This window comes from Spermophilus citellus (genome assembly GCF_964194105.1).
Source record: "Spermophilus citellus genome assembly, chromosome: 17".
Taxonomy (NCBI): domain Eukaryota; kingdom Metazoa; phylum Chordata; class Mammalia; order Rodentia; family Sciuridae; genus Spermophilus; species Spermophilus citellus.
The window spans coordinates 51885036-51898212 of NC_138199.1; the positions used below are offsets into that span (position 1 = coordinate 51885036).

The window sequence follows — 13177 nt, forward strand, 5'->3', positions numbered from 1 at the left end:
ATGGCATCCACTCGCTCTGTACGGAGAGGTGCGCAGCAGGGACTCCCAGTTCTCCATTCTTTGCTAGAAGCAAGAGAAACACAGGGGCTTCGCAGAGATCTTGGTCCCACCCGCGATCCACACCAGCACCCAGGAGCTGCTCCTCGAGGGAGTAGCAGCTAAATTGGAAAGGCGACTGATGTTCCTCCACATCCCCAATGCGGCCCATTAATTCCACAGGGCTGCCCCCAAGGAGTGTGTGTTGTGTGTGTGTGTGTGTGTGTGTGTGTTTTGGCGGAGGGGGGGTGTTCATTCACTCATTCCTCAGTTATTAAGTGCAAGTCAGAGCAAACTGCTGGAGAGGAACATTGTTAAAGTCTTCACTAAACTCCAATTCAATTGTTTCCATGCACACCCTGGCCTTTTCTGACTTATCAGGCGAACTTCTGGTCCAACCCGTGGGCCACATCTTTAAGTTCTCTGATTTTCCACTCTTTGTTCTATTAACTGACAAGGAAGCACCTGTCGTGTGTCAAGGTCAAGTACTGCACTTAGGCATTGGCAGATGAGATGGGCTTTGGCACGCCATGCACTTACAGGGCAGGTGAGGGCAAACTAGGAGGGACACAGCCTGTCCCATTAACTCCTTCAGCACCAGGTGTCTATCCAGGCTTGTCCCTGTGAATGTGTGAACATCTAAGGGTTGATAAACAATGGAGAGGGAGAGGATGTCCAAAAGAAGTTTCCTGTGAGCCAGAAGTCTCAAGAGAACTGATTGAAAAGATTGCCTTGCTATTTTCCATGGAGACCAAGGCTCCGACCTGCTCTCTGGAATGCACTTCTGCAGATATAAAAAGCCTTATGCATCCCCTCAATTTTGTTTGTATCTCATGTGGTCCTCTAGTTGATAATTCAGAACAAGAGTCACTGTGTCACTCACAGACTAGCAGCTCCCAAAGGGCAGGAACCCAAGAAATTTAGGTGATTATTTCCAGCATATATTAAGAGCTAGTTCCAGAATAAGATCTCTTTTAAAATGCTGATGATAGGTTGGGTGCAGTGGGCAGACTGGTAATCCCAGCAGTTTGGGAAACTGAAACAGCAGGATTGCAAGTTCAAAGCCAGCCTCAGCTATGGAAAGGCACTAAGCAACTCAGTGAGACCCTGTCTCTAATAAACGGATGTTGCTCAGTGGTTGAATGTCCCTGAGTTCAATCCCTGGTACCCCCCCCCAAAAAAAAAAATAAAAATAAATGCCAAAGATAGGAGAGAGCAGTTCCTCTAGATCTTTCATGAGTATATGTGTCCTTCACACCTTTTCTTTCCCAAGAAATAATGTTCTTTGCCAGTCTCTACTTCTATTTCCCCATTTTCCTCCCCACTTCTGTATCTCTAACATCTTATTTTTTCTTTCTTTTCCTCTTCTTCTTTCTTCTGTGCTTCTCATAATGTCATATTAAAACGATTGTCTTTTCCTTCTCTCCATTTTCTTGGGGGCTTCCCCACTCATCCTATGTCTGTCATGTCCCTTTTTTCTGTCTCTCTGTTAACCCTAACTAGGTTCCCCTTCTGGCGCCTTTCTCCTCATCCCTCAGCTTGTCTGCCCTTCCTTCTCTATCTTCACAGTCCTCCCTTCCAGACATAGTATTTAGGGTTTGTACCATCCACTGATGGAGACAATGGAAAACTGTCTCCATTGCAAATTCATTCTTAATCCGATGGAAAAAATGCATCATAAAACAAATCGCCTTTTTATTTTCGTGATACAAAAGCCTTGGTCTGCTTTCCTGCAATCCAGTTTGAGCATAGCGGTGGGAAGGCAATGATGGAGAAGAGCGAGAGAAATTATTCCGTCTTTTACAACAAAATTTTCAGTCCTCTGATTAGTTGCAGAAACAAACGTTGCCTCTTCATTTTTTTTTTTTTTTGAATTTTTAATATTTATTTTTCAGTTCTCAGCGGACACAACATCTTTGTTGGCATGTGGTGCTGAGGATCGAACCCGGGCCGCACGCATGCCAGGCGAGCGCACTACCGCTTGAGCCACGTCCCCAGCCCTCTTCATTTCTTTTTTTGCCTCTTCATTTCAATACAAAATTTGGCTTTTAGGAGGTTGTGATTGTTAAAAAATGAAAAAGAATCCCATCAGAAAAAGACTGCGTCCCTGGGTGGGCTCGAACCACCAACCTTTCGGTTAACAGCCGAACGCGCTAACCGATTGCGCCACAGAGACTGCGATAACTATTCGGGTAGCGGAGAGCCGAGTCAATAGGAAGGAGCCTGGAATGGCGCAGGAACCGTAACAAGAGCTCTGAAATCCAGCGAAGGAAAGCAGATCCTGGGAGAAAAGAAAAGGTCCTGTCCGTGAGGAAGGGCGATAGGGCTTGGTAGGGGAAGGCGCAGAACGTGGTCGCTTCTCTTCGATTGCTAGAGGTCTGTCTGCTAGAGATCGGCACTGACCAATCTTGAGTTGTACTTACATGTGGAGAGGTCCGAACTGTCCCTTTTTAGGGTGACCTGAGTCTTAGGGCTACACTGACGACCCGTCGAAGAGGTCCCAAAAAGTAGACCCACCTCTGCTCTCCAAAACTCCCTTTGAAGCTGAACCCCTGTAGCCGCAGAATACCCGCGACGTGCTCCCCTCCCTCTCGCATTTTTATAACTAGGACTTAATGGGAGTCTTCCATACACCACGCACTGTTCAAAGACAGAGAATATAGGAAGCTCGCAAAGTGCCCAGGTACAAGTAGCTTTTCTGGGATTTCTGGGACAGAGAAATAAAGTGAGGACAAGTAACTTATACAGCGTGCTCCACGGAAGCCCGGCAGCTCGGGGTGCAGCTCTCCAGCACTGCTTTCCCAGCCCACGTGCGTGCCGGCCCCGCCCCTTCTCTAGTCCCTAAGGCTGAATTGGGGTCCGCCGATATCCCAGCATGCACCCGACGCAGGTCGCTTCCGTACTCACAGTGACTTTTCACTTTCCGCTTTCCCCGCCCCGGTTTTGACCTCTCAACCAAACCTATGAAGATGATTGACGGATGGACAGCCAATAGAAATCCCAAGTTGCCAGAAGGACTTGGTCTATCAACCAATGGAAAGGAAACAGCAAAAGCGTTGGCGTACAGAAAGCTAGGACCGGTTTACTGGAATTGCAGCGGCGATCGGGGGTCCTAGTATACCGCAATCATGGTGAGAAAGGAGGGTGAGGAAAAAGGACATGGGGTAGGAATTGAGAAGCCGGGAGGGGTAAGATCAGGCTTAGGAGCGGAGAGGGTATCTCCGGGTTGATGGAAGGAAGCAGCTTCAATTCGAAGGAAGCGGACCCCGCGGGGAGAACCTAGGGGTTGAGTGGGGCTTTTAGCTGTCGCACAGGGCCCATCTAAAGAGCTGGAGTTCTGGGCGTCCAGGAGCCTCCAGTCTGGAGGACAGGGAGCACAGGAGCATTCAGATCGGGGGCTGGGCTGGGGGCTATGGCAGCCTTTGGCTCCTCACGCTGAGGCCCTCCACTTTGTCTTCCCCAGTCTATTATGTCCTATAATGGAGGGGCCGTCATGGCCATGAAGGGGAAGAACTGTGTGGCCATCGCTGCAGACAGGCGCTTCGGGATCCAAGCGCAGATGGTGACCACGGACTTCCAGAAGATCTTTCCTATGGGTGACCGGCTATACATTGGCCTGGCGGGGCTCGCCACAGATGTCCAGACGGTGTAAGTGTCAGGGGTCTCTGCCCACACCCAGAACTTTCTTGGACCAACCTGGATGTTGGTCGTCTGCCAAACACCATCAGTGAGTCTGAGGCTTTTCCGATACCCCAGGGTACAGATGTCCTGAACAACCTAGACCAGCATTTACTCTGTGGGGCTCTGGAAGGCACCTTACTGTGCATGGACTCATTTAATCTCAGATATTACCAGGTTGCTGTCCCACTTTGCAGATGAACAATCCGAGAATCTCAGAGAGTGTCTTGTCCAATATGCAAGTTAATGGGTATCAGCCAGGATCCCGGTTCAGATCTCTTTGTGTGGGGGGTGGGGTGGAGGGCAATAGGGGGTTGAAGCTAGGAGCTTTACTACTGAGCTACATTCCCAGCCCTTTTTATTTATTTATGTTTGAGACCAGGGTCTTACTTAGTTGTTGAGGCTGGCCTGGTACTTGCAATCCCCCTGCCTCAGCCTACTGAGTCTGGGATTATAGGTGTGCACCACCTCCCAGCCCAGTGCAGGTCTCTTTAAGGTCAGAGTGGTGTCTGCCCAGTTCCTAAAGAACTTCATGTCTAGTTGGCAAACAAAGCAGGTATACAGAGATAGTCAACCCATGATGGGTTGGTGCATATTTCCTCACCTGTAAGTTAGCTAGTTGACAGTGGTTATTTGTATGAAAAGGGAGAGTTTGGAAGAGAAGCCAAGTCAATTTTGTGATGGTCCAAGTGTGAAGATTATGGTCCTAAGAAGGTGGTGTAAAAAAACAATGGAAGGATCTGGGGCTTTGCCTTTTCTGTTACTGGGAATGGAACCCAGAGTTGCTTTACCACTGAGCCATATCCCCAGTTCTTTTTATTTTTTATTTTGAGACATGGTCTCAATAAGTTGCTGAAGCTGGTCTTGACCTTTCAATCCTTCTGCTTCAGCCTCCTGAGTTGCTGAGATCACAGGTGAGTGCCATGACACCTGTTACACCACCATATTTTGGTATGGGGGGAGGAGGTTTCCTGGAACCAGTCCCTAATGGATATCAAGGGACAACTGTACTAAAATCTAAATTAGTATCCGGCACGTAAGCAACACAGTTAAGATCCAAAAATGATTCTTATTTTGAGCATGTTAACTAAAATATAGGAGCTGGGAAGACTAATTTTGGGGAAAAGATGATGACTTTGAGTTTGACACCAATTTTAAGGACAAGGCAAGCCATTCAGAAATATCTTGCAAGCAATTAGGGTTTTAAAGTTACCGGCTGAGTGCAGGAGAGGCCCTGGTGATGTGTTAAATCCATGGGAGAAGATTCTGGAGAGACAAAGCATGTGGAGGGGAAAAAGAATAGGCTGCAATTTGAGAACTGAATCTTATTTTAGCAGTGGCGGAGGAAGAGATGTCAGAGAAGAAAAGAGGAAAAGCACTGGGAAAATATTCCATGCGGGAATATGAGGTCACAGGTGGCAGGGGCTGCAGGAAACTGGTGGCCTAAGGAGCAGCAGCTCTGGACTTCTGTCCTAAAAGGCTGAAAGACTAGTTCATGGATAGGGTGGACGCTTGTCAGAAAATATTCTCTCTCATTTCCTTTAAAGCCCCCTATGTCTCAAGAACACAGAATTTCCTGAGCTCTGACCCAGCTCACCCTTTTCTCCTGTTGGAGTCAGAGAACCACAGCTCAGGTTCCTGTCAGTGTGCAGGCTCCCAGCAGCCTTGCTCTCTCCTCACGCTGCTTCCTTTTCTTTGGGAGATTTTCTCACTGACTTTGCTTGTTTGTGGGCAACAGTTACTTCACTAGACCTCAGTTTCCTCACCTGTAAGATGGAACTAAAGTTGTCTCTAAGTCTTTGTTGGAAGCATTGCTGTGCCTCCAACTCATTACAGAAACCAGGCATGGCATTGGTGGACTCTGAGATGGCCCTAGGGGAAGTATGGCCTTCTTTCTTGGATACCTTCCTGTCCATCAGCACAAAGCTGTTGCTTCTGAGTACATTTAAGAATTTGCAGCATCCCTTGGACAGGAAAGAGGTTGTATGTCTCCTTGAGTTCCTCCTGACTACCACAGGGTAGACTCAAAGGGACATCCAGCAATGACTCACTTACTTTTTTCTCCTCCCACTGTAGTGCTCAACGCCTCAAGTTCCGGCTGAACCTGTATGAGTTGAAGGAAGGTCGGCAGATTAAGCCTTATACCCTCATGAGCATGGTGGCTAACCTCTTATATGAGAAACGGTGAGTGGAAGTACAGCCCTTGATTGGCCAAGTAGGCATGTTGAATGGAGGGACAGGCAGTCCTCCTTGTCCTCCCATTTCTCATTATTAGTATTAGTTTTTGTGAGGAAAACTCATTGCAGAAACCAGGTGTGGTGATCACACCTATAATTCTAGTGACTCAGGAGGCTGAAGCAGGAGGATTCCCATATTTGAGGTCAGTCTCAACAACTTAGCAAGGCCCTGAACAAATTAGTGAGATCCTGTCTCCAAAATAAAAAAATTTTATAAAAAAGACTGGGGATGTGGCTCAGTGGGATCCAAAATACCAAAACAAAAACAAACCAACAAACAAAAAAAAACAAAAACAAAACCCTAAGTTGTTTTTGTTTCTGTGGTTGTTTTTGTTTATTTCAGTGCTAGGGATTGAACCCTGGGCCTCATGCATGCTAGGCAAGTGCTCTACCACTGAGCTATATATATCTCCAGTCTTTCTTTTTTATTTTGAGACAAGATCTTGCCAAATAGCTGAGGCTGGCCTTGAACTTCCAGTCCTCTTGCCTCAGCCTCCCATGTAGCTGGAATTACAGACATGTACCACCACATCCAGCAACAGAAAAATTTTTAGATTGACTTATATTGGGAAGGGGGCAAGTCTTATAAAATTATAAAAATTCACTTACATCTAGCTGTATATTTAATGGCTTGTGCTTCTTTTTTTTTTTTTTTTTTTTTTTTTTTTTTTTTTTTTTTAAAGAGAGAGTGAGAGAGGAGAGAGAGAGAGAGAGAGAGAGAATTTTTAATATTTATTTTTTAGTTCTCGGCGGACACAACATCTTTGTTGGTATGTGGTGCTGAGGATCGAACCCGGGCCGCACGCATGCCAGGCGAGCGCGCTACCACTTGAGCCACATCCCCAGCCCTGGCTTGTGCTTCTTAAAAAGAATAAAAATACAGTAAGACTCACATGAAAAATTCTGAATTCTTAGTTGCTATAGCTCAGAGCTTCATTCCCCAGCCCAAGTGAATTTTTTTTTTTTTTTTTTTTAATTGGAATAGGTGGAGACAGTGATCTGCATGCTGTAGCATGTACTGGACCTCCTAAAGAAAAACACTTTTCATGAGCCCAGGCCCCTCTGTGAAAAGACTGCAGTAAAAGTTAAAACTGACTTACAGCTGATGCTTTGGCAAAGCATGAGCCTGACCCCAAACATAAGCCCTGAGCTCCATGACTGTCCTTGGTTTTAAGTTCATTATCCAGATAGTCCAGGATTTTTTTTTTTCGTTTATTGAGAGGAAAATATAAAAATTTCAACTTTTTACAGAAATTGTTACCCAGGGGGTCTTTTTGAGAAACTGGATTAAAGCATGTTACACACATACACACACCTTTGTTTTTTCTGCTTTACCAATTTTAATTATTATTTTTCTGTGCTGGGGATTGAATCCAGGGCCTCCCACATGCTAGGTAAGTGCTTTACCACTGAGCTCTACCCCCAGCCCTAAAGTATTTTTCATAGAGCTATTACTGAAGGTCATGCTCTTAGAAATTACTACAAGTCAATGAGACACAAGGATAATACTTTTATACTTACTGTTTCTATTGAGAATATTGTCCATTAGTTAAAAAGTATTTTATATGTAAAAATCCCTAAGATTAAGGCTCTGGGTTCCATCCAGCACTGCAAAGGGAAAAATAAAAGTTAGACACCATGATAGTTAACGGCAGTGTAGTGTAGATTTCCAAAGAACTAGAAGAGAGGATTCTGAATGTTCTCACCAAAAGAAATGACAAATCTTTGAAGTGATAGAGATGTTAAACACAATGAATTTATTATTACACAATGTATATATGTATCTAAACCATCACACTGTACCCCATAAATATATACGATTATTATGTATCAATTAAATATAGAGTAAAATTTAGAAAAATGTAAGTCCTGGAAAAAAAAAAACTAGACACCATGTGTGTTAGCATATACCTGTAATCCCAGTGACTAAGGAAGCTGAGGCAGGAGGACCCCAAGTTTGAGGTCAGCCTCAGCAATTAGTGAGACACTGTTTCAAACCATGGAAAGGGCTAGGGATGAGGTGCCGTGGTAGAGGGCCCCTGAGTTTAAAAATATATATATCCCTAAGATTTGCTGGGCCTGGTGGTACACACCTCTAATCCCAGGTACTTGGGAGGCTGAGGCCAGAGGCTCACTAGTTTGAGGCAATTTAATAAGGCCCCCTACTCATCCACCCACCCCCCAAAAAAAGTAAGACTGATTTTTTTTTTTTTTTAAAGAGAGAGTGAGGGCTGGGGATGTGGCTCAAGCGGTAGCGCGCTCGCCTGGTGTGCGTGTGGCCTGGGTTCGATCCTCAGCACCACATACCAACAAAGATGTTGTGTCTGCCGAGAACTAAAAAATACATATTAAAAAATTCTCTCATTCTCTCACTCTCTCTCTCTCTCTATCCTCTCTCACTCTCTCTTTTAAAAAAAAAAAATAAATAAATAGAGAGAGGGAGAGAGAGAGAGATTTTTTTTTTTTTAATATTTATTTTTTAGTTCTCGGCGGACACAACATCTTTGTTGGTATGTGGTGCTGAGGATCGAACCTGGGCCGCACGCATGCCAGGCGAGCGCGCTACCGCTTGAGCCACATCCCCAGCCCAAGACTGATTTTTTTCTCAATTTTTTTTTTTGTTGTTGTTGTTGTTTGTTTTGTACTGGGGATAATTAAACCTAGGGATGCTTTACCATTGTTCCATATCCCTAGCCCTTTTTATTTTTTAATATGAGACAGGGTCTTGCTAAGTTGCTGAGGGTCTCGCTAGGTTGCTGAGGCTATATACTTGGGTCCTTCTACTTCAGCCTCCAGAGTTGCTAGGATTATAGTCATGTACAACTATGCCCAACAAATTGATTATGCTCAGAGTTTGAGATCTAGAAAAAATTTCCAATAAGCTGCCATTTCCTTTTGCAGGCAGTGAGAAATAACCCAGCTCACTGAGTCTCCCTCTTTGCCTTGCCTTGCCAGGTGGCTCAGAGCAATACTGTGTTCAGTCTGAATGACTTGTACTTGATTTGTTTTATTTTTTTTCAGTAAACAGCCTCAAATTCTTTTTCTAAAGGCATAGCGGTATTAATGTTTAGAGAATTGAATAATGATAGAACTTTGGGTTAGGATAGGGAAGAAGGCTGAATTCCCAAAGAAGGGAAGAGGAAGTGAGGGCCAGGGTAAGATGGATGTGAAGGGAAGTGTCAGAGAAAAGAAGATGAAGCCAGGCACTGTAGCCGTCCCAGCAACTCGGGAGGCTGGAATAGGAGGATCACGAGTTGATGGTGGTAAGGATGAGGTCTTCAAGCATTGCCAGCTACTAGGAGAGGCTTAGGCAGAGCTGACCACGGGGAGAAGATCTTCCCAAGCAGGTCCTGAGTTTTCCTCCCAGGGCTGGACCAGAGCCTTGTCTGTCTGAATAGGCCTGCACATGAAAGTGAGTACTCTTGAGCCCTGGTTTCTCTCTCTGGTCCTGGTCCTACAGGTTTGGCCCCTACTACACAGAGCCAGTTATCGCTGGGTTGGACCCGAAGACCTTTAAGCCCTTCATTTGCTCTCTAGACCTCATTGGCTGCCCCATGGTGACTGACGACTTTGTAGTTAGTGGCACCTGCGCTGAACAAATGTACGGGATGTGCGAGTCCCTCTGGGAGCCCAATATGGTGAGTTGGTGGCAGAGAGGGGAGCTGGGCTCTGGGGTAGGTACCCGTGGCCATCAGGAACAAAATGTGGTTGTGTGGCAAGTCGTGGGGAGAATGGAGTGCCCGAGGGTAGACTACAGCTATTGCTCCTTGGGAGGGTTTCCAGGAGCATCATCCCCTGGGGCCAGCAGACTCTGGAGGAGAGCACCCCTGTTAGGAGGCCCAGGTCAGCTGTTTACCACAGCCTTGAGTTGGATTCATTGGGTTCTCATTTCCATTATCAAACGAATATTTAACACAGTGCAGCATTAATGGCAGCTGACAGAATGGGTTTGGACCCAGGCTGTCTGGGTTGGAAACCTGGGTCCATCTACCACTTAGCTATTGTTTTATTTGTTTTTAATGTATTTTTAGTTGTTGATGGACCTTTATTTTTATTTACTGTTCATGTGCGGTGCTAAGCATTGAACCCGGTGCCTCACACATGCTAGACAAGTGTGCGACCCTGAGCTACACTCCCAGCCCCTGGTTATTGTTCTTGATTCTGTTATTTTATCTCCGTCCCCTCAGCTGGGAAAGAGGGTACTGACAGAGACTGACTTAGGTGTGGTTTTAGGAAAGCTCATGAAGAGAGCTCAGGATACTGCCTCTTGGAAGGGGTAGCTATTGTCATTGCGTGCCAGCCCTCTAGGCTTGGACCTGGATACAGTGTGACTTGAAGGGCTTACTGTCACCTACCAAAGCTTGACAGACACCCAAATACCTGTTAAAATGCAGTGTGCTGGGAAGAGGAGGAAGGAAAGGACCTGGTGGCAGGAGGACGGGCCTGGGCAAGGTACAGGCAGAGCTCCGTGTGTTCTGTGACTAGAGCTCAGGGTGGCCATGGGGGCGGAATGCGGGTTGAGATGGGGTGGGAGGAGATTGGAATGAGACTTCTAAGGGCCTCAAACCACCCAAAGGAATTTAAAACACTTTACCCCCACTGTAAGGAACTGGATGTGACAGGTTATTGTCATCTACAGGAGGCACTGAGGTCCTGAGCAAAGACGGTGGCAGTGGGGGCAGAAGGGCAGCCAGTCCGGGGGACTTCTGGGAAGGAAGCAGGGGAGAAGGCAGTCGCTGAAGAGGCTGAGTCTCCCCCTAGCTTAGCCAGGCTAAGTGTGGGAGGAGGAGTCGTTTTGGGGTGGAGAGGGTGGACATGGTTGGACAGGTTGAATTCTGAGGTGCCTATGGGATATCCAGGGGGAAAGTTCATCCAGCAACTGAGAAAGCACATCAGAGCCAAGTGGAGATTGTTTTCCACATTTTATAGAAGAGGAGTTAAGGTTCAGTGAAGGGACACGGTACTTGCTCAGGTCACGCTGCTGGCTCCTGGAGGGAATTCAGAGTGTGACATCTTTACATAGTGCTGCTCCCTGCCAAGGAAGGAGTTGAGGCTTCCCACATTCAGGGAATAGCCTCACTTCAAGCATGGCAGAAGCCAGAACTGGGACCTTGAGGCTAGAAGAAAAGAAAGTAAAGGAGCCAAACTAAGTCAGGAGTCTGAAAGGGCTCTGCTCTGCCGCAGGATCCAGAACACCTGTTTGAAACCATCTCCCAAGCCATGCTGAATGCTGTGGACCGGGACGCAGTGTCAGGCATGGGAGTCATTGTCCACATCATGTGAGTACATGTTGGGAGAAGTCTGGACACTTTGCAGATACCTGTCTGTCTGCTGCCCCACGAGCACTCCATCTTCCCAGCCAGCTGGGCAGGCATGAAGAGAAAAAGCCTGGGCTTGTGGCAGGCACGGAGCAGAAGTCAGTGCTTCCATTCCACCTCCCCTGGCCTCTGCCAGGTGGGGCTCCATGACCCTGAGCTGCCTCCTCTGCTCATATTCTTCCCTAATGGTAACCCTAAGATCTCAGAGAGCTATGTGGGCAGGAGCCACCGCAAAGCTACTGCAAATTGAACATCTGGGCAGCTCCCCATTCTTTCTCCTGACCCCCACAAGTCCAGAGCCCAGAACCATGGGATGTGCTGAGCTCTGGGGAACCATTTTCCAGCTCTCTAACTGCCACACACACACCCCTCTTTGGGACTGTGACCAGAACCTAATTGTCTAAAGTAGAAAGTGTGCTTCCAGCTGCTTTCTGCAGTCCAGTCAGCATTCAGGCCCTTTTCCTCTTGGGGTAGCCTGCTAGCTTCCTGCAAGTACAGAATTTACCACCCTAAGGTCCTCTTGCGTTCACTGGGATGAGATCAAGGGGATCTCTAGGCCTGAGGAACCTCCCCCCCCCCCCCTATAGTGTGGAGTAAATCCAGGGCCTTACACAGGCTAGACAAGTGCCCTACCCCAGCTCCTTTTTAAAAATTTATTTTGAGATAGGGCCTCTCTAAGTTGCTGAGGGTGGCCCCAAACCTGAGATCCTCCTGCTTCAGCCTCCCAGGTAGCTGGGATTATAGTGTGCGCCCAGCTCGGGAGTGCCTTTTGTTCTTTGGAGGCCATCTCAGTCCACCATTTTCTGGGAGAGGCTCCCCTAGGTGATTCTCCTGTGGAGTCTTCCCAGTTCCCCTCTCATCCTCCTGCTTCTCACCACAGGCTGACACCAGCTGAGGCTTGCTGGACAGTTCCTGGGGGCAGTAAGTGGCCCTCAGCTCTCCTTGCCCAGAGCCCGGTGTTGAGGCTGGGGCAGGAGGCGTAGCTACCTGGTGGTATACATGTCTTCTGTCATTTTCTCCCTCTACAGTGAGAAGGACAAGATCACCACTAGGACACTGAAGGCCCGAATGGACTGACCCTGTTCACAGAATCCAGTTTTTCTCTTTCTTTCCTTTTTTTAAAAAAATAAAATAGCCTTTCTTTCATTACTGCTTGTCTTTGGTGCTTCCCCACGACTCTCTGTCCCCAACTAGGCAGGTACAAAGAGCTACTAAGGTTTAGCTTGGTCCTCAGATTTTTCTTTCTTTTTCTTAGGGATGGGTGTGGTGGGGTGGAACCCAGTTCCTTGCACATGCTAATAAGCAGGTGCTCCCTACTGAGCTCAGACTGTGCTCAGGTTTTCCTTTTGATATGTGTGCTGCTCCACTGATCCATCAGGGAGAATAATCTACAAGTCACTGTGGAATGCTTGCTCTGGGCTTGGCCTTGAATAAATTGCTTTCACCTTCTAGAATTTAATCATCATAATGAGCCAGAGCAGTTGCGATTAGTTATTTAGAGATAAAGGGCAGATAGAGAACTTGTCCAAGGCTACTTTATTTATTTTTATTTTTTAAGGTACTGAGGATGGAACCCAGGGTGCTCTACACATTGCCAAGTACTCTTATTTTATGAGACATGGTCTCATTAAGTTGCTGAGGCCAGCCTCCAACTGTGATCCTCAATCTTTTATAAAAAATGTTTAAGATAGAAATTCAGCCAAGTACCCACAAGAGGTTGGGGGTTTTTTTCTTTTCTTTTCTTTTTTTTAGTTTTTGGCGGACACAACATCTTTGTTTGTATGTGGTGCTGAGGATCGAACCCGGGCCACATGGACGCCAGGCAAGCGTGCTACGGCTTGAGCCACATCCCCAGCCCTTTTTTTTTTTTTAATATTTATTTTTTAGTTGTAGTTGGATATAACACCT

At 46.7% G+C, this 13177-nt stretch overlaps 1 protein-coding gene across 1 annotated transcript; it reads left to right on the forward strand.

Moving 5' to 3' along the window:
- The first annotated feature begins 3047 nt into the window (after nt 1-3047).
- PSMB3 (proteasome 20S subunit beta 3) lies at nt 3048-12415 on the forward strand. The gene is made up of 6 exons (XM_081271303.1): nt 3048-3167; nt 3500-3684; nt 5791-5898; nt 9412-9589; nt 11136-11230; nt 12298-12415. The coding sequence occupies exons 1-6, from the start codon at nt 3165-3167 to the stop codon at nt 12344-12346; spliced, it is 618 nt and encodes a 205-aa protein (XP_081127429.1). The 5' UTR covers nt 3048-3164; the 3' UTR covers nt 12347-12415.
- The last annotated feature ends 762 nt before the right edge of the window (nt 12416-13177 follow it).